General features: G+C 42.2%; 1 protein-coding gene across 3 annotated transcripts in view; it reads right to left on the minus strand.

The window, feature by feature from the left end:
* Positions 1-7,252: 7,252 nt before the first annotated feature.
* LNPEP (leucyl and cystinyl aminopeptidase) overlaps positions 7,253-26,533 on the minus strand; it is a 56,460-nt gene continuing 37,179 nt past the window's right edge. For all 3 annotated transcript variants that reach the window (XM_081880357.1, XM_081880358.1, XM_081880359.1), the window contains exons 12-18: positions 24,301-24,484; positions 22,817-22,973; positions 18,376-18,560; positions 16,426-16,587; positions 14,737-14,877; positions 13,236-13,317; positions 7,253-12,590 (exon numbers count right to left, since the gene is read on the minus strand). In XM_081880357.1, coding sequence (XP_081736483.1) covers positions 12,459-12,590; positions 13,236-13,317; positions 14,737-14,877; positions 16,426-16,587; positions 18,376-18,560; positions 22,817-22,973; positions 24,301-24,484 — 1,043 coding nt within the window. In that variant the 3' untranslated portion in view covers positions 7,253-12,458. The remainder of the gene's footprint in view (positions 12,591-13,235; positions 13,318-14,736; positions 14,878-16,425; positions 16,588-18,375; positions 18,561-22,816; positions 22,974-24,300; positions 24,485-26,533) is intronic.

A 26,533-nucleotide genomic window follows, 5' to 3' on the forward strand; every position in this document is an offset into this window, starting at 1 on the left:
CAGAAATCGTGCTCTGGCAGCGCGGCAGCAGCAGGAGGCCCCATTAGCTGAAGTGGTGCTTCAGGTTAAGAACAGTTTCAGGTTAAGAACAGACCACGAGAACTAATTAAGTACTTAACCCGAGCAGCAGGAATGTGGATTCTCCTGGAGCCTTTTACTGTGCTGCAGGAACAGTCCCTCCCCCAGACTCAAAATGGAAATTACACCCTAAAGATGACTGCACAGCCCGTGGCAGACTTCGGGCTTTCAAATTTCAGTGGCACTCTGTGTGGCACAAAAATTTAGCACCCCCTGCCTTTCACCTTATGTTCTAAGCCGTTGTTGCAGCACTCGCTGCAGCACCCTCTTGGCTTGGCACCCGGTGCAAGTGAACCAGTCACTCTCCCCTAAATTCACTTCTGGCACAGCATTTCATAGAATCATAAAATTGTAGAGTTGGAAGGGACCATGGGATCATCCAGTCCACCCCCCTGCAATACAGGAATACACAGCTGTCCCATACGGGGATCAAACCTGCAACCTTGGCGTTATCACCACCACACTATAACCAACTGAGCTATAGAGAGGTTCAATAAATATTGTTGTTGTTGTTGTTGTTGTTGTTGTTGTTGTTGTTGTTGTTGTTGTTATATTTATACCCTGCCCATCTGGCCAGGTTTCCCCAGCCACTCTGGGCGGCTCCCAACAGAATATTAAAAACATGATAAAATATCAAACAGTTAAAACTTCCCTAAACAGGGCTGCCTTCAGAAGTCTTCTAAAAGTCAGATAGTTGTTGATTTCCTTGACATCTGGTGGGACGGTGTTCCACAGGGTGGACGCCACCACCAAGAAGGCCTTGTCAGGTTCCCTGTAACTTCGCTTCTCACAGTGAGAGAACTGCTAGAAGGCCCTCAGCGATGGACCTCAGTGTCTGAGCAGAACAATGGGGGTGGAGATGCTCCTACAGGTATACAGGGCTGAGGCCGTTTAGAGCTTTAAAGGTCAGCACCATCACTTTGAATTGTGCTCAGAAACATACTGGGAGCCAATGAAGATCCTTTAGGACTGGAGAGCCAGTGTGGTGTAGTGGTTAAGAGTGGTGGACTCGTAATCTGGTGAACCAGGTTCACGTCCCTGCTCCTCCACATGCAGCTGCTGGGTGACCTTGGGCTAGTCACGCTTCTCTGAAGTCTCTCAACCCCACTCACCTCACAGAGTGTTTGTTGTGGGGGAGGAAGGGAAAGGAGAATGTTAGCCACTTTGAGACTCCTTCGGGTAGTAATAAAGCGGGATATCAAATCCAAACTCTTCTTATATGGTCTTGGTGGCCACTCCCAGTCACCAGTCTAGCTGCCGCATTCTGGATTAATTGTAGTTTCCAGGTCACCTTCGAATGCCCGTGTGGTGGCCCACATCACTCTTAGGGGTGGGAAAACATGTTTTTAAGAATTCAGACCTCCATGCTTCATAAGCATTTAGAGATAGTGGCTAATTGTGGGCTTCCAAATCTTGTTGCACTCCAACTCCCATCAGCCCCAGCATGGAAGTTGTAGTTCAGTAACATCTTACCATCTGAAAGGCCAAGGGTTGGTCACTCCTGTTTAAAGCCAATTATAACTAAACATTTTTTTCTTCCATCCTTTTATATATATATATTTTGCAGTACCAGCATTTAAGGAACTTGCTGAATGTTGCACTTGAGACTCTAAATGTAGCCGCCCAGAGTGGCTGGGGAAACCCAGCCAAATGGGCGGGGTACAAATAATAAATTATTATTATTATTATTATTATTATTATTATTATTATTATTATTAGTGATTCCATTTCAACTACATCCAGAAGTTTCATTGACATTGTAAATGGTTATAACTAGATTACATTTTGGGCGAATTAACTACCATTTTATTGCTATAAAGTGAGACAAACAAAATGTTCTTTTCAAAATTTGGCAGCATCTAAATAAAAGAAAAATGCTGCAATGTTTAAAAATTTGCCCAATGTTTTTTTTAAAAAAATAAAAAATAAAAAGCCTAAAAATACACAATATAGCTAAATGCATAACAGTAACGTTTACCATGTGGTGGAATGAAATAACCATGTGAAACATGATACAGAAACTCCAAGAGTTAGCATATACATCCGGATACATAAATGCATACAAAAGTGTATGGTTAGATGAAGCAACGTTGTTTTATATTTCAGAGTGCAATGAAAGATAATATCAGCACACACAGAGAAAAAGAGCATTCCCTTTAATGGGAGTCAAGCAAAAGATGTACGATCGTATATCAGAATCTCAGACTTCCTGCAGCACATATAGACAAAGGGAAAATTATTTAGGCTAGCCCCATAATTTTATGCAGCATTTAAAAAGCATACAAAATTTAATCTTCTGCAAACTTGCTAAATATGTACAGGGCCAGGCTACACAGATTATCCAGAACTGGGGCACATTTCCCCATGTTATGATCATGGGGGAGGGCTGAACTTCTTTATTTTAGTTACAGACAGACAAAATTATTTGCACACTACTGCCATTAACGGTCAGACTAAAGGAGCTTTCCCACCGTTTAGGACTATGGTTGCCTCCAGAATGTCAGAAGTTTGTGGGGAGGACTCCGTCGTACACCAGAAATGTTGCTTTGTAGAATTAAGGCAGTTTAAAATGTTCTGGCACAAGTAGAGTGGTACCTCGGATTAAGAACTTAATTTGTTCCGGAGGTCCGTTCTTAACCTGAAACTGTTCTTAACCTGAGGTACCACTTTAGCTAATGGGGCCTCCCGCTGCCGCTGCGCCACCGCCACGTGATTTCTGTTCTCATCCTGAAGCAAAGTTCTTAACCCGAGGTACTATTTCTGGGTTTGCAGATTCTGTAACCTGAAGCGTCTGTAACCCGAGGTACCACTGTGGTCTGCTTAAAAAAGATATTTTTGCTGTTAGGAAAGTGACAGGGAAATGCAATAAAAAGTGTGGTATAACCCATCAATTGATGGGAAGATGTAAGAACATAAGAAGAGCCTCACCATAAGAAAGCATGCCAGTGCAAGTAGATAAATAGGTACTGCTGCGGCGGGAAGGTACACAGTGCTTCCGTGCGCTCTGGTTTCTGTCAAAGTGTTCCGGTGCGCCAGAAGTGGTTTAGTCCTGCTGGCCACATGACCTGGAAAGCTGTCTGTGGACAAACGCTGGCTCCCTTGGCCTGAAAGCGAGATGAGCACTGCAACCCCATAGTCACCTTTGACTGGACTTAACCGTCCAGGGGTCCTTTACCTTTACCTTACCTGCATACTCTTACACACCTCAGTCAGTAGAGCAGGAGATTCTTTATCTTATGGTCATGGGTTCAAGCCCCACATTAGGCAAACGATTCCTGTAATGCAAGGGGTTGGATTGGAGAACTCTTGTAGTCCCTTCCAACTCTACTATTCTACGATTCTATGTCCCACCCCTTTACTTGTATGACCTCTGCACAAACAAATCAGGATGCTCAATAAAGAGCAGGCACTGTACAACCTCTGTGAAAGCTTTGTGCTGGCAAATGAGGGTGAATACTCAACAAACAGGTGGTCTGTAATGTTCTTGAGACCCAACCGATATGGTCAATGGCCAGGGATGGGAGAATGTGTAGTCTTAAACATCTGGAAAGCAGGACATTGTGGACTTGGAGCAGGACTTGGTTTCAAAGCTCTACTGATGCTCCCTGGCCCAGCTACTGTATCTCAGATTTACTTGCTTTCATTCATTCAGCCTTTATTGGCATAATGACTTACTTACCTTGTAAGGACAAAAAAGGGAGAAGAACCATATAAGCAGCCATGAGCTCCTTGGGAAATGGCCGGAACAATTTTTTTAAAAATGTAATACTATGCCATTCCAGTTACTCATACGTTTTTGCTCTACGCCATTTTCTAAGTAAGACTTGTGGATCATTGGTAAGAAAGCTTTAGGTCTTAATTTCAATTAATATGATTGTGTCTTCTCTCAGAACAATTGCAACACGCATCATATAAATTGGCTGCTTTACATATTCCAATGTGGCAAAATGATGATGGGCTTGGCTTGCAACCCCATCATGTTCAAATCCTGTTCTGTACTTTGCCATGGCAGGAAGCCAAAAAGCTTGTGTCAGTGGTGTGGATCAAGTGTTAAAAGAGCTGAGGCAGAGATGACTCAGTTCAAGGTCCCCACCCCTGTTCTGCTTATGGGATTGACACAAACAAGAGTTGGTTTAAGGCTAAGTGTGGGATAATCTCATGTGTGCTGCCTTGGGCATCTGACAGGAAAGATTACAAGTGTCATAGAGAATTCTAGATCGCAGCCAGCAGCTGCTTTAAAAATAAGAATTCTAGTTCAGTATGGCAGCTGTCGCTACTATGGACCGTTTTCTTTGCGCCAAGGAGACCTGCAGAGGTGAGTGAGAACCTCTAGCTGCCTCATGGGGCAGACACACAAATGGCAGCCATTTCCATATCAAAGGGTTTACAGAGGCCTCAACTGGCAATCACAACAAGAGCAATAAGCCCCTCTCTCCAATGCAAACTGAAATATTAGGGCGAGATCCTGGCTTCAGTGCTCATTCTTGAGTGAAAAGGAAAACGATTAAGAAGGTTCAGAATATAAGTTGTGCCACCAAACACTGTCAAGCTATGTTGGAGGAACGCAGAAGAAAACACTGCTACTGAACAATTGTGTTTTTAGTTTATGAGTCCTGAAATTCAGATGTTAACGATTTGTAGCTGATCTCCTGGTCACATTCAATAACATTATGGATTGAAAAGAAGGCCACTCTGTAGCACCACTTCCCCCTTGCTTTATAGATTGCATACTCATGTGCAAACTTCAGAAGGGAAACCCTGGAAGAATAATCGTGCAAGCTTGAGAAAGCCAAGTAGCTTAACTCTAGGGTGCACTAATCAGATATTTGAGTCGTATTTGAAAACCACAAACATACAGGAAAGAGAATAATAGGTTTGGAGATGTAAGACAGCTGAAGTCGGTTCTCTGTGCAGAAAGCAGATCTGTTTACATCTCTGATTTACTAGCATAACTGCAGTGTTAGCATTTCATGTTTTAAGTTTTCCAATCAGTCGTCCAGTTTTAAACACATCATCATCTGTTCCCCATGCTATGATGCAGAAGACTGCTTTTTGGAAGGCTGAGTGGAAGTGAGGTTGGCTAACATCACCCCCAGGTGGGAGCACTTCAGAGAGAGAAATATAAGTGCAGGATCACTTTTATTTATTTTTACTTTCCTCCTCAAAAGTATGCGGGTTTAAGTTCTATGCAGATAAATAAAGGAGTCAGTTATCACATCTTGGTAGGTGGACAGTCTATAAAATGTGGTTTTCCTTCCTTCATGGTTCACATGAAGACCACACAGGAGTTTGACTCCTCTTCATTCCAATGTCTTCATGATTTGCAAGGATATGCAAGAAAGTGTGAAAGGGGGGGGGGAGGACCTTTTCCAAGAAAGCAAATAAAAATACCATCCTTTCTATTAAACTTTGCAAGTTTTGATTTCAAAGTGGAAGTCTACAGTGCGTCAGTTTTTTATATCAGCATGGGGGGGGGGGAGCTTGGGACCTGTGGCTCCCCAGACACTGTTGAACTTAAAAGTCCCACCATCCACGATCACTGGCCATGCTAGCCAGAGATTGTGGAATCTGGCACCCAATGGCACCTGGAGGGTCACTGCATCTACTTGCTTAGAGCTTGATTCTACTGACTTAAAGCTCCCATGACACACAATGTGCCTGAGGAAAAGAAGTAGAGCAGAAAATTGTCCTCCAGGTTTTCCCCACCTGCAAAAGAGGCCCATTTTCCTCTTTAGAATTTTACATTTTGGGTGGGTGCGTGTGAGATTGACCTAATATATTATTGCAGACTGGCTGTGGATACATGCGTTTTTATATGAGCGTTTATTGTACGGCTTTCTAATGAACGTTTCTGAAGTGTGCAACAGAAATATAAGACAACATGTATAGTAAAAATGAAATATCCGTTAACTATCTTGAAAAAAATCCTAATTACACACGTTCCGTATAAGCATACAATATAAAATATGTGGCATAAGCTCTCTTTGAAATACCAGGTTTCAATAGCCATCTAAAAGCAAGAATTCCACAAAGCTGGAAGCACAACCTTAATGGGTGGGTTTCTACTTGATGTCAGGCATACAGCTCAATTAACGAGGCCTTATTTTAGAAATTAAATCATCAGGCAGGGGCATATGGGGCAAAGGGGATCCCCTCAGGTATTGATGGCAGGGGATCTTTCGTCTATTAAAAGGTGTGCTTTTCTCTAGCACATTGTAGCCTCAGGCCTACGCTTCCTGATCTCAAAAAGCACCATGGGATGTTACTTCATGCTAACCTCTCCTGGGTTTTAATCAAACTACAAGAAGCTGGGGAGGGAAGTAGCTTTGGAGTACCTGAGATCAGTACGCTCAGATTTTGTTCGGAATGTCATTTTTATTTTATTTTTTAAATCTCTCAGTACTTTAAAGTAAAAAAATTTAGGGGTGGAGACTCACCCACAGTGGCCAGGTACATAGCAGATAACATCCCCGACTTCTACACATGAAGTAAAACCCAGTGAGGATGTCATGGGGTTTTCAGAAAATACAATCCCCAGGAAGACTGCAGTGTAAACAATGGGGATACAATTTGTAGATAAAATAGGGCACCTTTGAAAGAAAGCAAAGCAGACTAAAACTCCTGTACCCTGAAAGTTTCAGAAATGTTATCTTCCCCTTTGATAACTTTCAAATGCAAATTTCTCTATGCTTTAAAAAAAAAAAAGTGTTTTCAACACAGCACTCAGTTGAAACAGTTCAACCTTTTGACTAGGGTGTATTGCTGAATACAGATAGCTGTACAGCTGTCCTTAACAGATTCTACAACACCCAGAGCATAGAAAGGCTCAAGATACCACTCTCCTTGTAACCCTTGCCTTATGAGTCTAGAACAAGCCACAGCTCCTGCACCTTGCCACCTGAAATATTTCAGCCCATTAAATATTGCAGAATGCAGAGCATGGGTGAATAACTTGTGGTACTCCAGACATCGCTTAGATCCAACTCGCATCAGGCCTAGCCAAGTGATGGGTTTGGGAAGACAGAATTTGAGTCCAGTACCTGGGAGGGACACAGGTTAGACCTCCCTGATTTAGAATGTGTCGAACAATGTAGAAAGAAGTCCAAAGTCTCAGCTGAAATCCTGTTAAATACATCTGAGGAATCAAGATAAAGCTAGAAGAAAGTCACATACGTTTGTATTTAAAAGATTTTATTTTCATTTCACCAAAAATAAAATAAAACGCAACAGTGTTTGCAATACACATGCCCTTCAATCAGTGCTCATTATATGCACACCATTTTTATTTGAAATATAAGAAAATAGGCTTTATTTCTCCTTTACAAATTAAGGAAAACCAAAAATTTGCATATAATGCTTATACATGTACATATGCACACCATTTTCAAAAATCCTTCTCCTCAAGGTAATATTGTACAACTTGGGTCTTTTACTCTTTTACGATGCAAGGTTCGAAAAAATTCCTGTTGCAGTTGATATTCCAGAAATACTTTGATGTTACCATTATTAAAGCCAACTTCTTGTTATCAATATAACTACGGATCTGGTGCAAATTTACTCTCAAATCCATTCTCTCTTTTTCTGAAGACTTTGCAAATTAAAAGACTTCAGACTCCATCATTCATTCCAATTTTAAAAAGGTAACTATGTTAGATTTTTACAGTAATTTGCTACATGGTGCCATGACTAACTTAAAAAAGATGCCAGACCATTGCTTTTGATCAAAGAGATGTTGTCATGTGCAAAGATCTGAATTTCTACTTCAAAACAGCAGGTTTAAGTAACACAGAAATTCTGGGAGGTTTAAGTTATTGAAGGCTAAGACCTGAGAACTTAATATGGCAAAAAAAATTGTTTTTTAAGGTGGCTAGAACTTTAAACATTTCATTAAATGAAGGATAAAACATTGTAAACATTTAGGAGCATCAGAGCAAAGCAGAGTTTACCCATGCGTTAAAAAAAAAGTGTGTGCATGGGGGCAAAGGGGGGGGGTATTTTATGCATCTAAGCAAAGCCTTTGAAACTGAAATTAAGGAACATGTATCTAAAAATTCACTGGCGTTTCAGTTCATGAAATGCATACAAAGCATACACTTAAATGAGGCAACCTTTTAAATTTCAGAGTGCAATGAAAGATAACATCTTCCAGAAGAGATTTAAGAAAGCCAATCTATCAGGAGGAGGAATGTTCTAATGGAGAACAGGTGAAAGATACACAGCAATATAAATACAAAATCAGCTCAAAGGTCAGCATCCTGCAGCATGGTGCTAGTAAGGAAAAATTAAGGCCACATTCCTTAAGAGTATTATCCTTACAATGCACGCCTGAATTCACATATGGTAAGATGTAATGGAGGATCCATTAGCAACAGGATCCATTACAAACCTGCCATATCCATCCCTACATCCCCACGCCTCACTCACAGCTAGAAAGATACAGATTTTACAGTTAAAATGCAGGTATATGCAGCAGCTTTGTGAGATTACCTTCAGCCAAGCTGATTCTGCAAATATAAGCAGCTTGATGCTTCTGAGAGACTATGTACCACTGCTTTAGCTAGAGGAGATTTCAGATATCCTATATTCTGTGTATCTCTCTCCTTTCCTGAATTGTATCTAACGATAAAGACACACAGACGGGGTGTTTCAAGGCATTTAAAAACAACTTTATTGAAGATTTCTCTATGAACATTTGGTGTGTTTCAAGCTACTGTGACCACTTCAGGGAATTCTAAAGAACGCAGCACATCTTTCCCCTCCAAAGTTCTCCACCCGTTCAGAAGCTTTAAGTGTGAACAGATATTCGTGCAGCATTTTCCAGAATTACCTGAAGTTTGCACAGGAGCTCAAAACACAAATGTTTTTTAGATATTACGTCAAAACTTGTTTATAAGCACCACACGTTTCCCCTTTGTTTCTGAGGGTACAATTCTGCACGATAAAATCCTAATGTTTGAGCCTGGTGACATGTGGAAGCCGCAATCCGAAGGCAGTAGGAGAGATGGGACTTTTTTGTACCATTCGCCTCACCACACACAAAAAGCTGATAAATGGCTGTCACCAGTTGGTTCTAAGTAATTGAGTCTTAAGCTTTTCACACACAACCCCCATCCGGCTTTCATTAAACTCGTGGGGGGCAGAGGAGGACTGTGGTTGGCAGCACTTTCGCAATGTTGCATGCTCTGCTAACCTCAACCCCCAAAATCTGAAAGAGGAACCTAGGTGAATACAGCTGTATGTTTATAAGACATCACACTAAATGCGTGAACATCACTGGAACAATGGGCATCTGGTTTTCATTTAAAGAAGATGTACAGAAGATAACTCTCCATTTGTGAACATTAGGTGTGTGGTACATACATGGTAGATACATGTTTCTATGTGTGTATTTATCTTTAAATAGCTGGATAACATTTAGCCAAGGGGGGCAGCAATAAGTCTAACTATGTAACATTGAAGTTGTGCTTAAATTGTGTGAAGACAAAACAGCTGGAGGTGCAACCTATAAATTGGCTAAGCCAGACAATTTGGATGGAAGCCTATTTCGTTACAATCCCCCAAATCCAGGGCTTGGATGCATACATAGCAAAAAAAAGCATACTTCTGTGTTTCCAGTCATGTGCACAACACATTTCCTAACACTGAAGAGAACAGGCAATTCACCGCATGGTGTAAAAGCTCTGTGGCTGCACAATGGAGCACCACAGAAATGTGAATTATGTTCCTTGACTCCCAGTCTCAAAAGAACCAGAAAGTACTTCTGAATGCAGTTTTCCTATCACCGAGTATGCATATAATTACACATTTCTATAGCCGTAAAATATTGTGAATGGAGGGTTTTTAAATAAAGAGACATCCTTTTATATATCATTAACATATTCCTTGTGCAATCATTACAATATACTCTAAGGCACATGAATCATTACTATTTGATTTAAAAGCACAACCAAGATCGATACCATTCTTTTCATACAAGATCCTCAAAGAAAAGCTTAAAATTAAATTCAGTATTTGATTAACAAGTGGGTGGGGACACACACACAGTTTTCAAATTTCTAAACTATATTTCTACACCGAGGTGATTGCTTTTAGAAAAACAATCTTAAAAAAATGAATCTCGAACACAATTTGAAGTCAATGACTTTAACGGAACAGGAAATTTGCCATAAAGAAGGAATACACCCAAACTAGACATTAGCCCTAGATTTCTCTTAAACATAGTAGAAAACTCTTTAACTCCACATATAATTCAGCTAGTGAAAATATATACTCTATTACTACAGTGCATTTTTCTCCTGAAAGAGACATCACAAAACAGATTAAGATTAGGTTAAAACAAGATACAATACCTGTGAGCTGCCACTTACAGCTTGAATTTACAAAAAAAAAATAAAAAATGGGGGGAGGATTCTAATCCCTCCAGTTTGCAGTGAAATAATTATGGTACCCAGCAGTTGGCATTAAACCTTGATCTCAGTAGTATTTTCTGGAAGATTGATGAGTTTTTATAGCTTCTCCTATAGACTGGATCCTAGGTCCAGACAAGTTTGATTAATATTGTTTAAATAGAAAATGTCACACATTCCAAAACCCATTATTTTAAAAATAAATAATTGAAAAATACTCTTAATCCAACAGCGCTTTAATTTAAACAATACAGTCTTAATTCTAGAAGGCAGGTGCACTATATTTTCAAGTACATTTCACATTTCCAGTAGCAAGCGCATCTATATATAAATAGAGGACAGCCTCAAGTGACTCCCTGCCCTTAAACAAAAAGGGAAGCAACAGAATCTTGACCATCAGTACTATTATATGGGGAAAAAATGAAAGGGGTGAAGTCGCAGGAGTAGACTACAGGCCAGAAAGAGGGGGGAAAGCAAAGCCATTCAAGCACTAACCAACAACCATAGTTCATGACAATAATTATCTCCTCCCAATCAAAGAATGAATGCATGGTAATGTTTTCCACTGAAAGATGAGAAGCTCTGAGGCCATTTTAGAACGTGAAGCAGAAATTGATGAATTTCTACTTCAGCCTATTAGAAACCCAGAAGTATTAAATCTTTATTACCTTAATGTATACAATTATTTTTCTCCTCTTGTTGCAAATTTCAACCTATCTGAAAAAGCCACCATTTCACTGCATTTATTGTGAAATCAACGCAGAGGGGATATGCACAGAAAGCTCTGCGAAATAAAACTATGGCATGGTAAGTTCTGAATGCTTCTCTTGAACTAATTATCATGACTTTCTTCATAGTAGCCCAAAGCTGTTTCAAAAACTGAGACCGCACAACCTTTGGCCATTTCCCTGGTTTGGCTCATTTGTTTCGAAGTTATATTATCAGCTGTTTCTAAATCATGGGACAACTTACGAGGAAATGAAGTGAGCTTTACTGTATTGGGCTAATATAACATAGAAAAGTAGATCGCTATAGCACTTAAATATTGGAGATTAACAAGGTTCCACAGCATGTATTAATGAGGATCCTCTGGGAGAAGTAAATTAAGTCAAATCAGTATTTAAAAAACATCAAATCAACCAGAACAATCAGAACACTCTGTTCTATAGTGTCAGCCAAACAACAATGGAAACTAGTTTTTTTATAAGTACCCTAATGAGATAGGAGTCAAAATCTTTGGGGTTTTACTCTGATCAATTGCACAATGAAAACTCCCCTCACAAAGCTATTTGCAAAAAAAGCTGTTCACTACGTGGCACTGGTAGCACCCAGCCATGTTGCAGACAAAAAATAAGAGATTTCTACCAATAATTATATTATTTCTGATATTTGCATAATGTCTAGAAATTACTTTGATGAAACAAAACTCAGAGCTTCCCAAAATTCAACATTTTCACTTTAGTTGTTCACTTCCATATTGTGTGTCTTAGCAGCAGCTTATAATCGTTTTTTTAAAAAACGTGCTTCAGAGCAGGTACGGTATTTACCATTCAAGAAGCTACAGACACTGAAGAAGTCTGATTAGACAGCACCCTGCAAAGAGAGAAAACAGATCACAGGAGAGTTCTCGTTTAGCTGCTCTTTTTTTGTTGCTGTTGTTCAACTTTCATTCAATATGTAGAAAGTAGAACTGGATTTTCCTATGAGGGAAGGGAGGCTCCATGACAAGTTACTGTCTTTGTTTTGCTTGAATGTTTGGTCAATGAACGAACATTCCCTTAGATTAGCATCTCTCTGTCTCGTCTACAAGCACTGAAAAGAGTGCCAACTTAAGAGATGTACCCTGAGCTAACTCTAACCCTCGCAGCGCAAAGCAAGTTGCACTGTCCCTTTTCGCACACGCTTCTTTTTGCACAAAAGAGCAAGAACTGCCACATTCTAAGTGGCTAACGCGGACTCTGGTGGATGCGATCACTATAGTAATTTTTCCAGCGTCTCCAAGTTCTTCTCCATCCACTGGATATTCAGCTGAATCCTCTCAATGGCCTCTCGAACAAAGCGTAGCTGAGCAGTCTCCTCCGACTTAGATTCGAAGAACGTCTTAACCTGCAGAAGCAACGCACGTAACAGGAATATGTAAGGACAATAAAAAAAACTAACTTTACCCTTGTGCTTCCAAGTGGCACAACAGGGGGGTTGGTGGTGAGGAGGAGTCCTTTATTTGGGACTTGGACAATTTGCCTCTTCTAGTTTAGTCCTAGTTACACCAATGCATACCAAGTAAATATTAAAAATCCAAACTATTTACTGAAATCCCCCTTTTTTGTAAACATTTGGAATAACTTCCTGATGGACTGAGGAAGAGGCTGTCTCAGAAGATGGTAGACTCTATTATATTTGATGCTTTTGAGCAGCTGGGATAGCCATCCATCAGGGATGGAGGAACAGATTTCCTGCATTAGCAGGAGGTTGGATTAGATGACTTTTGAGGTCCCTTCTAATCTTACGAGTCTTTTTTATTTTTATTTTTTTAAAAGCTTAATTAACTCCTTATTTTACTTGTGTAATTAAAGGCAGTTAACTCACCAGCAGTGGTTTCTCGAACTTTAAATGCCATCTTCCACATTGCTGTGTACCAAGAATACACAGCTACTAAAAGCCAGCAGTAACAGAGCAAAATACAATGTTCCAACTTCTATTTTATATATTTTTCCCCCCTAACACTCTTCGGAATACTTTATTCAAACAAACCTCAAGCAGATGTTCTTGTGTTGAGAACTGACAAGTTGTCGCAATCACAATACTTTGCATGGTGTATGATCCACGGTGAAACCTGAAGTTTAGGAGAATGAATTAAATGTTTATTCAAAGCATATTTAACTCAATTCATGCCTTACCTATTTTGGAAGCTCATGGTGAATTACAGTATTTAACGTTCTTAAAAGTGATCAGCATTTAAAGAAATCTGTTACTCCTGGTCGCTAAACTACTAGACATACAAAGTAAGTAATGGTGTGCACTGACTATGCTAGACACCGTTTGGACCTTGATTCAATGCTCCAGAAAACAGTCTGATTTGGCCCAAAGCACTTTGAAGGCTCTCTGATTAATCTAGGGATCCAAATCTGATACCTAATTTGAAAAAAAAAACACACCCTCTGCGTTGTCTTCTCCCATTTGAGGGCTTTTTTTTAAAGGCTGTAACTTTTTCCCTTTTGAAAGAATTAGATGAAATTGGTAGTCACAGTAGGCCCTCCTAAGTAGATGAAGCCTACCTAATTATGGACTTACAGGACACCTTTGGTGTTTTATCTATGCATTTATTTTTTTTACAAAATGAATGGTCTACAACTTTCTTTTTTGGCAGAATGGGGTGAAATCTGCAGGCATGGCAGTTCTTTTGAACGTATAAGTCCTATCACCTTGCCAAAGGATAGCTGCAATGGTTTTCATGAAAGGCAGCCTTGCACAGGCTTTTAAACATCCAAATCAACCCGAATTGCCTTTGAGGTCCGTGCACCAATTGGGGTGGCTCAGGCAGAATCCTGCTCAGGTGAACCCCCAAACTAAAAATGGTTCAGTATTCAACTAAAATAAGGTTCTGGTCAGATAAGTTCAGTATTTTTCACAATTCCAGAGGACAATGAACAAAGCCAGAGAGCACACACTGAGAACAACTCTTTTTATAGATCAAAAGACAACAGGTTAATTATACTGGGGACACCGAAGGAAATAAACTGGCACAAAGAATGATAAATAGCTACAATTCCGCAACATGAGTGCCTGCACTTTTCAGCATTTCCTCTCCTTCTGATCTACCCTCAGCCATATGTCCATGTGCCGGAAACTTCATGAGTATGATGAAATGGGACTGTAGTTCAGGAATGCTTATGCCACAATAAATTTGTTGAGTTTTTGAGGTGCTTTGAGGTGTTTCAAAAGAAGTAAAAGACTCAAGTAGCAGTGAAATGTGCTTTTGGTGAGTTACCGTGATTTGCATGCAGCTTCAGCAACCCAGCAAGTCTCCACGTAGCACATGCTATAGTGCTGAAATCTTTTATTCAGTAGGTGTTTATTCTAAACAGCAACGACAAGGGCACCCAAGGCACTAGGGCAAGACCTGAGCAGCATGCTTATTTAGTGCCAGTAAAAATCCTGTTTTATATGTACACGTTTCTCTCTCTCTGTGTGTGTGTAGCAGAAGGAAGGATAAAGACAGAATTTTATTACAAGAACTGAAGGAAAGCCTTACTTCCTTATAAGCTGATCCCAGTTCTCCTTAACGAAATCCCATGCTAGTAAGTGTCCAGGCAAATTCTGACTGGCTGTTGTTATAACAGTTGGAAGATCCTGCGATCTGATGATGCTTCCTTCCAGGCTTGTTTGCATTAACCTATGAAGCAAAACAGAGTCAAGATTATAGGCACATGTGCATTCTTTTTAGAGATCTAGACAATTTATAACAGATACTGTAAGGGGGCAGGGCCAATGAGGGCCATCTCACAACTAAAAATGTCTACGTTTGGGATGTCGTATAAAATGTGTGGTTTTTTATCAGGCTGCCTACTGCTGGAACTGGTGGAAACTTTTCTATGCTCATTGGACAAAAAGTGAAATACAGAAACTTCGAATAAAAACACCTCAGTAACCTTGCAACTGGAAATTAGAAGCATATGTTTTTCGAACTGCAAACTGACAAACTTTCTGCAAGGGTCGTGAGTTAGAGTCTCATGTTGGATAAAACGTTCCTGCATCGCAGGGGGTTGGACTAGATGACCCTGGTGGTCCCTTCCAACTCTGCAATTCTATGAGTCCATTAAACGATTGATTCTAGAAATTTGTTCCTACAAGTATACCTAAATATTTCAAGGAAGGACAGCACAAGAAAAGGTAACTTGTAGCCTCAAGTTTTGAAGCAATGTACCGTATTTTTCGCCCCATAGGACGCACTTTTCCCCCTCCAAAAATGAAGGGGAAATCTGGGTGCGTCCTATGGGGAGAATGCAGGCTTTCGCTGAAGCTTGGAGAGCGAGAGCGGTCGGTGCGCACCAACCCCTCTCGCTCTCCAGGCTTCAGGAAGACATCCGCAGCCTAGGCAGCCCTGCAGGAGGTCCGGCGGGGATGTCTAGGCTGCGGATAGCAGCCTGCTTCCCGGAGCGTCGGGCGCCTTGAAAGCAGAGCGCCCGGCGCTTCGGGAACACATCCGCAGCCTAGGCAGCCCTGTGGGAGTTCTCCGCAGGGCTCCCCACGCTGCGTATAGCAGCCTGCCGCCCGGCAGGCGGGCGCCCTGAAGCAGAGTGCCCCGCGCGCCGGACAGACATCCGCAGTGTGGGGAGCCCTGCAGGAGTTCCCTGCAGGGTTCCCCACACTGCGGATAGCAGCCTGCCACCCGGCGGGTGGGGCGCCCTGAAGCAGAGCGCGCCGGGCAGACATCCGCAGCGTGGGGAGCCCTGCAGGAATTCCCCGCAGGGCTCCCCACGCTGCAGATAGCAGCCTGCCGCCTGAGGCAGACATCGGCCAGTCCCACAAGCTCGGGGGACAGCAGGGAGGCGCAGCGCCGTTCCTCAACCTGGTTCGGTTTCCCCGACCTGCTTTTGGGGGGGAAATAAAGGGAAAAAAATTTTCCTTTATTTCCCCCCCAAAAAACTAGGTGTGTCCTATGGGACGGAGCGTCCTATGGGACGAAAAGTACGGTATAACACATGTCCATAAAGCAAGGAGAGAAAGCTCACACACCCCACATACAGCTGCTGCCAAGTCAAAACTTGCCCTGACATTAAAGTCAATGAGTGAAATCTCTCTTGTCAGTGCAAAAGGTCAAAGAAGGGAAGGTGTGTTAAATGCTGCACATATTTTTTTAGACTTCCTTTTACAGTGACATATAGAAATTGCTCTAAGGATTTTCTTTATGATTATGTGTGTAATATATGCTGCTTCATACCATATCAGTTTTTTAACATCATCTGCACTGGCCAATGCTTCAAGGATTTTGAGCTTTTCTGGTTCAGACACCAAATATGCATACATGCTTAAAAGATAGTTCCAGCCACTTTCAGTTTTTGCTCCGGCTGTGAATATGATCTTCATAACATCTGTTGGCAGGCTACAGAGAGAAAGTGCAAACCTTTATAAGAACAGCCTAAAAAGAGTAAGTCACATCAAAGCATTAGCTAGCATGATATGAACCATGGCTTATCTCAGTAAGTCCTTAACCAAGAGGCTAATTTGAAGTCGTCCGATGAGTGGAAGGACAGGGATCCTACACTGGCTATATGCCCTGTTCCAAGCACAGAATAGGATATAGCCAAGGCAGGAGGTTTTCGCCACTGCTTATCAGGGATGAAAACCCTTTAGTCAGTATGTGTGTGTTTGTGCGGCAGAAGTGGTGGGAGATTCCCCATCACCACACACTCGCTTAAAGGAAAAGCAGAGCTGCTATAAAGAGCACTTTTGCAAAGGACCAGCTCTCTGCAAAGCAGCCATTCCTCACCACGTCTCCTCTAACCATTGCTGCAAGCAGGTGGGCAGTAGTCTCTCCCACATTTCAATGATGAAGAGGAGATGGCTGCTGCAAACAGCGCTTTTCCAAAGGGCTTTAAGACAGCTCCCTTGCTCCTGGCCTGAGCCTCCAGAAGCTCAAATGGGAGCGTGGAGGCTGCCCTAAAGCCTTTGCAAGTCTGTGTGATCCGCCCCTTTAATCCTCCAAAAAGCAGGGTTTAAAGAGGAAGTGTGGGGAGATACGCAAAGTCTTTTGCACGTCTCCACATGGTTCCCTGGGAGTTTTAAATGTGCAAGTGATCCAAGAGTGGCTGGGGAAACTCAGCCAGATGGGTGGGGTATAAATAATAAAATTATTAGTAGTAGTAAAGGTAAAGGGACCCCTGACCATTAGGTCCAGTCGTGGCTGACTCTGGGGTTGTGGCGCTCATCTCGCTTTATTGGCCAAGGGAGCTGGCGTACAGCTTCCGGGTCATGTGGCCAGCATGACCAAGCCGCTTCTGGCAAACCAGAGCAGCGCACGGAAATGACGTTTACCTTCCCGCCGGAGCGGTACCTATTTATCTACTTGCACTTTGATGTGCTTTCGTACTGCTAGGTTGGCAGGAGCAGGGACTAAGCAACGGGAGCTCACCCCGTCATGGGGATTCGAACCGCCGACCTTCTGATCGGCAAGTCCTAGGCTCTGTGGTTTAACCCACAGCGCCACCAGTGTCCCTATTATTATTATTATTATTATTATTATCCAAATGACATGTGATTGACAGGTGGGAGGTCCCACTTACCTGTCAAATTTGGCCTGTGTGGCTGATCCTGATAAGGATCTGGCCCATGGAGCCACAAAGCTTCTCCACCCGCTGCAAAGAAGCCTATGAAACATCAGGAGTGAGGCAGGTAGAGACATCCATGGGGAGTTGGACTGCATAGCTGATCCCTCCAGAAGCAGGCCTGAATTTGTTGCCCATCAGTGTTGGCTTCAAGCTTGATCAGTGGGACTTTGAAAGCACCACGGAGGGCTCTTTGCAAGCCCTGTGTGGTGCTTTCAAGTCCTGACGATCATCACCTGATGCCACTGTGATGTCAGGTGGGTGACATGAAGGCTGCTCCAGCCAATTTTCATATGTTGTCTGTGAGAAGATGAAGAGATGAGAATCTGGCCCACCAGCCAAATCAGGTTCTCTTCACCTGATATAAAGCTGGAGAATGCTTAATCATGAGTAGCTCACCTGAGGGAGCAAAACCACAGCTCTAAGAGATGCTGATTCATATTTCTATTTAAACCCGTCAGGCTGCAAGATGCTTGACTGCATTGAGACTATGTAATAGAAAACTATTTCTGAATGCCATAGTACACAAGAGGCAGCTTGAACCAAAGAGCAAGCCTGTGTTTTACCTTTTTGTGCCATTGGAGTCTTTCCATTCATTAAATAGCTTGGTAGCATCCATGCTGCAGTCTTCCAAATTATGGGTGCAGGCAAATGTCAGCAGACTTGACTTCAGCTCTTGTTCTGAAAGGGTCCCATCACCTGTCCATTTCTGTTGATTAATCTTGTCTTTAAATAGTTGTAACATCTTATGCTGGAGAATAAAGAGGAAAAGTTTTCACTATGCAAACTCTGTCACAACAAGCCTGTGCTAGGTTGGAGACTATAAACTGCAAACATCCCCCAAATCACACAGCTCCTTGCAACACTCCTGTATCTAATGCTCCATTCTGGCAGGTCTGTCATTCAGTTCTGAAGAGAATTTCCTCACTGTCTTACATGTGCTCAATTCTCAACTGGCACCAAAATGAGCCCAATTAGTCTTTGAATGACCTGCGGCTCAATAGGCTAGTTCAAATCTATATTAACAGGCACATAAAACCAGTCACACCATCTTTAACTCACTTTCATGGACTTTTTTTTTTAAACCCAACCCCACTTTCAATAAAATCTTTTTTATTTGTCTGGTTTGCAGAATTCATGAGCTGAAACAGTGATAGTTCTGCTAGGCACACATTCCACATTATCACTGAATAATAATAATCAGCAGATTCATGTGGAACCAAGTTATTTGATTGTTAAGGTGTATGCTTTCTGCCCCCTTCATGGATCACTGCCTTGCCGTGGCGAAGGGGCTTGAAGAACTCAGAGAAGCTATGAACTATGCCGAGCAGGGCACCCAAGATGAACAGGTCATAGTGGAGAGTTTTGACCAAACGTGATCCACCTGGAGGAGGAACCGGCAAGCCACTCCAGTATCCCTGCCAAGAAAACTCCATGGACAAAGACAACAGGCATATAAAAGTTATGACGCTGGAAGATGAGCCCCTCAGGTCGGAAGGCGTCCAATATGCTACTGGGGAAGAGCGGAGGACAAGTACAAGTAGATCCAGAGCTGATGAAGCGGCTGGGCTAAAGCCGAAAGGACGTTCAGTTGCGGATATGCCTGGAAGCGAAAGGAAAGTCCAATGCTGTAAAGAAAAATATTGCATAGGAACCTGGAATGTAAGAACCATGAACCTGGGTAAGTTGGATGTGGTCAAAAATGAGATGGCAAGAATAAATATTGACATCCTGGGCATCAGTGAGCTAAAATGGACGGGAATGGGCGAATTCAATTCGGATGACTATCTACTACTGTGGGCAAGAAACCCGCAAAAGAAATGGAGTGGCCCTCATAGTCAACAAAAGAGTTGCGAAAGCAGTACTGGGTTGCAATCTCAAAAATGATAGAATGATCTCGATACGAATCCAAGGCAGACCTTTTAACATAACAGTAATCCAAGTTTATGCACCAACTACTGGTGCGGAAGAAACTGAAATTGACCAATTCTATGAAGACTTACAACACCTTATAGAAGTGACACCAAAGAAGGATGTTCTTCTCATTATAGGAGATTGGAATGCTAAAGTAGGGAACCAAGAGATAAAAGGAACAACTGGCAAGTTTGGCCTTGGAGAGCAAAATGAAGCAGGGCAAAGGCTAATAGAGTTCTGTCAAGAGAACAAGCTGGTCATCACAAACACACTTTTCCAACAACACAAGAGACGACTCTACACGTGGACATCACCAGATGGGCAGCATCGAAATCAGATTGATTATATTCTCTGCAGCCAAAGATGGAGAAGCTCGATACAGTCAGCAAAAACAAGACCTGGAGCTGACTGTGGCTCAGATCATCAGCTTCTTATAGCAAAATTCAAGCTTAAACTGAAGAAAGTAGGAAAAACCACTGGGCCGGTAAGATACAATCTAAATCAAATCCCTTATGAATACACAGTGGAAGTGAGGAACAGGTTTAAGGATTTAGATCTGCTGGACAGAGTGCCCGAAGAACTATGGATGGAGGCTCGCAACATTATACAGGAGGCAGCAACGAAAACCATCCCAATGAAAAGGAAATGCAAGAAAGCAAAGTGGCTGTCCAACGAGGCCTTACAAATAGCGGGGGAGAGAAGGCAAGCAAAATGCGAGGGAGATAGAGAAAGATACAGGAAATTGAATGCAGATTTCCAAAAAATAGCAAGGAGAGATAAGAAGGCCTTCTTAAATGAGCAATGCAAAGAAATAGAGGAAAACAACAGAATGGGAAGAACCAGAGATCTGTTCAAGAAAATTGGAGATATGAAAGGAACATTTCGTTCAAAGATTACCATAATAAAGGACAAAAGTGGTAAGGACCTAACAGAAGCAGAAGACATCAAGAAGAGGTGGCAAGAATACACAGAGGAATTATACCAGAAAGATATGGATGTCTCGTACACCCCAGGTAGTGGGGTTGCTGACCTTGAGCCAGACATCCTGGAGAGTGAAGTCAAATGGGCCTTAGAAAGCACTGCAAATAACAAGGCCAGTGGAAGTGATGGTATTCCAGCTGAACTATTTAAAATTTTAAAAGATGATGCTGTTAAGGTACTACACTCAATATGCCAGCAAGTTTGGAAAACTCAGCAGTGGCCAGAGGATTGGAGAAGATCAGTCTATATCCCAATCCCAAAAAAGGGCAGTGCCAAAGAATGCTCCAACTACCGCACAATTTCACTCATTTCACACGCTAGCAAGGTTATGCTTAAAATTCTACAAGGAAGGCTCAAGCAGTATGTGGACCGAGAACTGCCAGAAGTGCAAGCTGGATTTAGAAGAGGCAGAGGAACCAGAGATCAAATTGCAAACATGCGCTGGATTATGGAGAAAGCTAGAGAGTTCCAGAAAGACATCTACTTCTGCTTCATTGACTATGCAAAAGCCTTTGACTGTGTCGACCACAGCAAACTATGGCAAGTTCTTAAAGAAATGGGAGTGCCTGATCATCTCATCTGTCTCCTGAGAAATCTCTATGTGGGACAAGAAGCTACAGTTAGAACTGGATATGGAACAACTGATTGGTTCAAAATTGGGAAAGGAGTACGACAAGGCTGTATATTGTCTCCCTGCTTATTTAACTTATATGCAGAATTCATCATGCGAAAGGCTGGGCTGGATGAATCCGAAGCCGGAATTAAGATTGCCGGAAGAAATATCAACAACCTCAGATATGCAGATGACACAACATTGATGGCAGAAAGTGAGGAGGAATTAAAGAACCTTTTACTGAGGGTGAAAGAGGAGAGCGCAAAATATGGTCTGAAGCTCAACATCAAAAAAACGAAGATCATGGCCACTGGTCCCATCACGTCCTGGCAAATAGAAGGGGAAGATATGGAGGCAGTGAGAGATTTTACTTTCTTGGGCTCCATGATCACTGCAGATGGTGACAGCAGCCACGAAATTAAGAGACGCCTGCTTCTTGGGAGGAAAGCAATGACAAACCTAGACAGCATCTTAAAAAGTAGAGACATCACCTTGCCAACAAAGGTCCGTATAGTAAAAGCTATGGTCTTCCCAGTAGTGATGTATGGAAGTGAGAGCTGGACCATAAAGAAGGCAGATCGCCGAAGAATTGATTCTTTTGAATTATGGTGCTGGAGGAGACTCTTGAGAGTCCCATGGACTGCAAGAAGAACAAACCGATCCATTCTTAAGGAAATCAGCCCTGAGTGCTCACTGGAAGGACAGATTGTGAAGCTGAGGCTCCAATACTTTGGCCACCTCATGAGAAGAGAAGACTCCCTGGAAAAGACCCTGATGTTGGGAAAGATGGAGGGCACAAGGAGAAGGGGACGACAGAGGACAAGATGGTTGGATAGTGTCTTCGAAGCTACAAACATGAGTCTGACCAAACTTCGGGAGGCAGTGGAAGACAGAAGTGCCTGGCGTGCTCTGGTCCATGGGGTCACGAAGAGTCGGACACGACTAAACGACTAAACAACAACAACATGCTTTCTGCATGGTCGAAATGTTACAAAAATGCATGCTGTGGCACCTTAAAGATTAAATGGTTTGTTTGGGATGGACACGAATAGATGCTCTCCTCCTTTGGTATATGACTACAGAGCAAAAAGCAGCTGGTTACAAATTTAAGAGGACCCTAATAATAATAATAATAATAATAATAATAATAATAATAATTATTTATTACTTATATTCCACCCACTGGGCTGGGTCTCCCCAGCCACTCTAAAGGAATGCCAAAAAACCACCTGCTCTTCTATTTTATCTAAGGTATCCATCTCTTTGCAGTTGGGGTTCAAATGGCATTTACATCTGAGAATTTACTACTGAGGCATTTACTACTGAGAAAATACAACATGCTTTTAAATGGAAAGCTCTTAAGCAACCCATCCAACATTCTAACACTAACCACAACAAAACAGTATTTAGAAACTGTACTTCCATGTAGTACAAACTATTTTGCCCTACTATGAACTTCATATCTAGCTTCCACCACCTGCCTGCTTTCAGTAACTTACCAATATTCTCGCTGAAAGGGTCTGCATTCCTCTTTTTTCAACCAGGTTGAAGATATGGTTCATTTGGTCCAATGCTTGTATGATTGGAGAAGTGCTGTTTTCTTTCACTAGGTAGTCAATCAGGTCAAAGGCTTTGGCCAAAGACACCTTTCCTAGTCTAAAGGGGGCATCAAAAACAACAACAAGAAGATACTGTCAAGCATTCTGACAAGCCTAAACAAATGTAAAAGACCTTGTTTGTGGTACAGGATATAAATTCTTCAAATATAAAATTGTTTTGCTTTATTTCTTCATATTATTAGATTTATTTATTTATTCTGGAGGCAAAACCTCCATAACAGATGATAAGTTTGATTCATTATAAGATTCTATTGATAAGTGCTGTTAAGATCTATCAAACAACACTGGACTAAATTCCTGCATCTTTCACTCTTCTTGCAAACTCACCATTTCTCGCCCTTAACAGAAGGATCCTAAACCTTTGCAATTTCATACTTAAAGAGTTTCATTATGCGCAACAGTGAACATCCAGGATAACAAAAGGTAAAAAATAATTAACACATCCAGATTAGATAAGGTTCTCCTTTATCCCTCTGGCCCACCAGGCCGTCCAGTTTGACCCACAAGGTCATTTCCCTAACCACACTCACCTGCCCACTCGTAACATCAGCAGATGGGCAGAAGGAAGGGTTAAATCCTGCAATGGCTGTGTGCATTTGTTCCCAGCAAGAACCAGGCACATGCAGCCAAGGCAGAAGGATTTAAACTCTGCATCACCTACTAAAATGAAGAAGAAAAACCCTCCCTTTTAGCAGGGTTTTCCATGAAAACCCAGTTACTGGATTAGAAGGGGTTTGCATGGAATTGTGCTGAAACCAAAGGCTCTGAACTAGCGCACCACTGCACAGTGAAGTCCCAACAACCTGGACTCCCAGGTGACTGACCAATGAGCAGCCTTGCCTACCAGCAGTGGGGAGATAAAGATATGTCCTGTGGGCCAGAAAAGCTTCCCCGCCCCTTTCCTAGAAGGTTTGTTCTTAAGACTCTGGATTTGAAGATGGATATATCACAGACAGATATATCACAGTTCGAGGGACGCGGGTGGTGCTGTGGGTTAAACCACAGAGCCTAGGGCTTGCTGATCAGAAGGTTGGTGGTTCGAATCCCCGTGTCGGGGTGAGCTCCCATTGCTCGGTCCCAGCTCCTGCCAACCTAGCAGTTCGAAAGCATGTCAACGTGCAAGTAGATAAATAGGTACCACTCCAGCAGGAAGGTAAACAGCATTTCCATGCGCTGCCCTGGTTTGCCAGAAGCTGCTTAGTCATGCTGGCCACATGACCCGGATCCGATCTGTACGCCGGCTCCTTCAGCCAATAAAGCGAGATGAGTGCCGCAACCCCAGAGTCGGCCACGACTGGACCTAATGGTCAGGGGTCCCTTTACCCTTTATATCACAGTTCAATGTAATAACTTTAAAGAATTACCCTGCCAGATTAAAAATGTTGTGGATCAAATTGGCTCTGTCTCTGGAACTCAGAGCAGTGGGCTCCGTCTTCAGCAGGTCAATTAGAGAAGTCCAGTCCTTTTCCGCATACTGTACAATATAGTAACCATTTGAGTCTACATTGAACTTCACCCACTGCGTATCACCTGGAAGTTCAACGGCATCTAGGAAAGGGGGAAAAGGAGGAGAGTAAGAAAGCACTGAACTGATACAGTCTTCAGATCACTTGCAAATTTCTAGGAGTATATCAGGGCACTAACACTTCACTGGCATCATTTAAGCTCTCTGCCTTCCTAAATTTTACTGGGAGCAGTAGGAGCCAGCCAATGATTACAGCTGTAGAGCACCTCTTAGCTACAACTGACTTGCAGCCAATACTATCAGCGATCAACCTGAGACGATGACAGTGTGCACGGCAAGCCTTCATTGCACAAATGTGCCTTTACTGCATGCTGCTACACACGGCAACATAGCAAAATACCTATGCAAACTGCCCTGCTACCTGCAATTGTCCCAGCAGCCGTGTAAAAGGGAAGAGAGGAAATAACTAAAGCTCGAGGTCGTGCTGTGAAATGTCATGCATCACAAGATCTGATGCACATAACCTATTCCCAAAGTTAATACTGTGTTGATAGGCTATTAACAGTAATGCTGGCAGAGACCTCCCATAGGATCACTCCCTCTCAACCTACAGAGGTGACAGGAAGTACTCAGTTTTATTTATCTGCTGAATGGCCACATGGGCCAGAAAAAAGAATCAACTGCAGAGAACTTAGCACATTTGATAGACATATTAATGTGTTGAATCCAGTCTTGCATTTCACCGCACACTATATAAAAAAACGGGGAGGAATCCCATCCTTGTATAAAGCTTTCTAAAGTTAATCCCGGTACAAAGATATATTTTGTAAGTCAACTTACCTACCGACAGTACATTTTTGCATGCTTTTTCCAGAAAATGTTGTGGATGGCATTGGTTTAAACCCTTTCTCCTTAAAATAGGTTTACTGCTTTTCATTAGCATATTTAACTTCTCGACTATGCAGCAGCCTGGATTTTGGCAGTGGGATACGTATATATTTTTAACACACGCTGCTTTCATCTTCTCTGGAAACCAGTTTTCAATTATAGAAATGTATCTGTCCAGAAGTGAATTACTTGAGTCTCTGTGGTTGGCACCATTGCCCCATCCTTTTATATTTTAGAGGAGCCAGGTTACAGAAAGCTATCCATTACAAACTTAATTCCAATTTCTACCATGAAGCAGGTCTGCTATATCCAAGAATGTACCTCCAGGCAAACAGAAGGTAGGTTTAGGCTACACATCAAAGAACTGTTCGTCTCAAGGGAGGCACACAAGGAGAACAGCTCACTAATTAGCTGAGAGTCACATAAGTCCTTTTTGGGCTTAACAGCATTTATTCATTTAGATCAAGGTTTCCCAAACTTGAGTCTCCAGCTGTTTTTGGACTACAACTCCCATCATCCCTAGCTAGCAGGACCAGTGGTCAGGGATGATGGGAACTGCAGTCCAAAAGCAGCTGGAAGACCCCAATTTAGATGAACTAGTTTTGCTTTTCCACATCCTAACCTGGTTAAAAAATAAACTACTCGTGATGGACCATTGAGTTCATTTTATGCTCAGACCCATTCTGGAGTCTAGGTTTGACTAGGCTCCTGATGTCACTGGGAATGCAAAACTTCCTCTCTAACCCATCCTGAGCTGCCTCATCCACCGAGAAAATAAAGCATACCTAGAGGCCTTCCCAACCCAAACTCTTCTTGACCGCCCCACTCCAAAACAACAAAAACATAAAAGCCTTGCCTGGCAGCAGTACAGAAAGACTTCAGTCTTCATTTTCCCCTAGATGCTACAGGAACACAGTCCCAGACAATTTGCTTCTAGGGTATCGTAGATTTCCAAGGTTTCCAAAGCCTTGTCAAGAAATATAAGCCTTGAGAAATTACTTTCCATAAATCCTGGTGCTGGGATGCTGCTGAGAATATGCTTTGGTGGCAGCATTTTTGGAAAGTACAATTTTACTAAGGACCTAAAAGAAGCTGCAATTTCCAGGCATCCTGGCACCTAACAAATGAAGGCCATTTCAGCTACTCCTCACTGCTGCTACCATGTTAATGTCTGAGGGAAAGAAGGTCGTACTAATGTTAAGCTGTGTTTGACCTTTGAAGTGATTTGGGATTGGCTCATAATT

This window comes from Podarcis erhardii, assembly GCF_964252035.2.
Source record: "Podarcis erhardii genome assembly, chromosome: 11".
Lineage (NCBI taxonomy): Eukaryota > Metazoa > Chordata > Lepidosauria > Squamata > Lacertidae > Podarcis > Podarcis erhardii.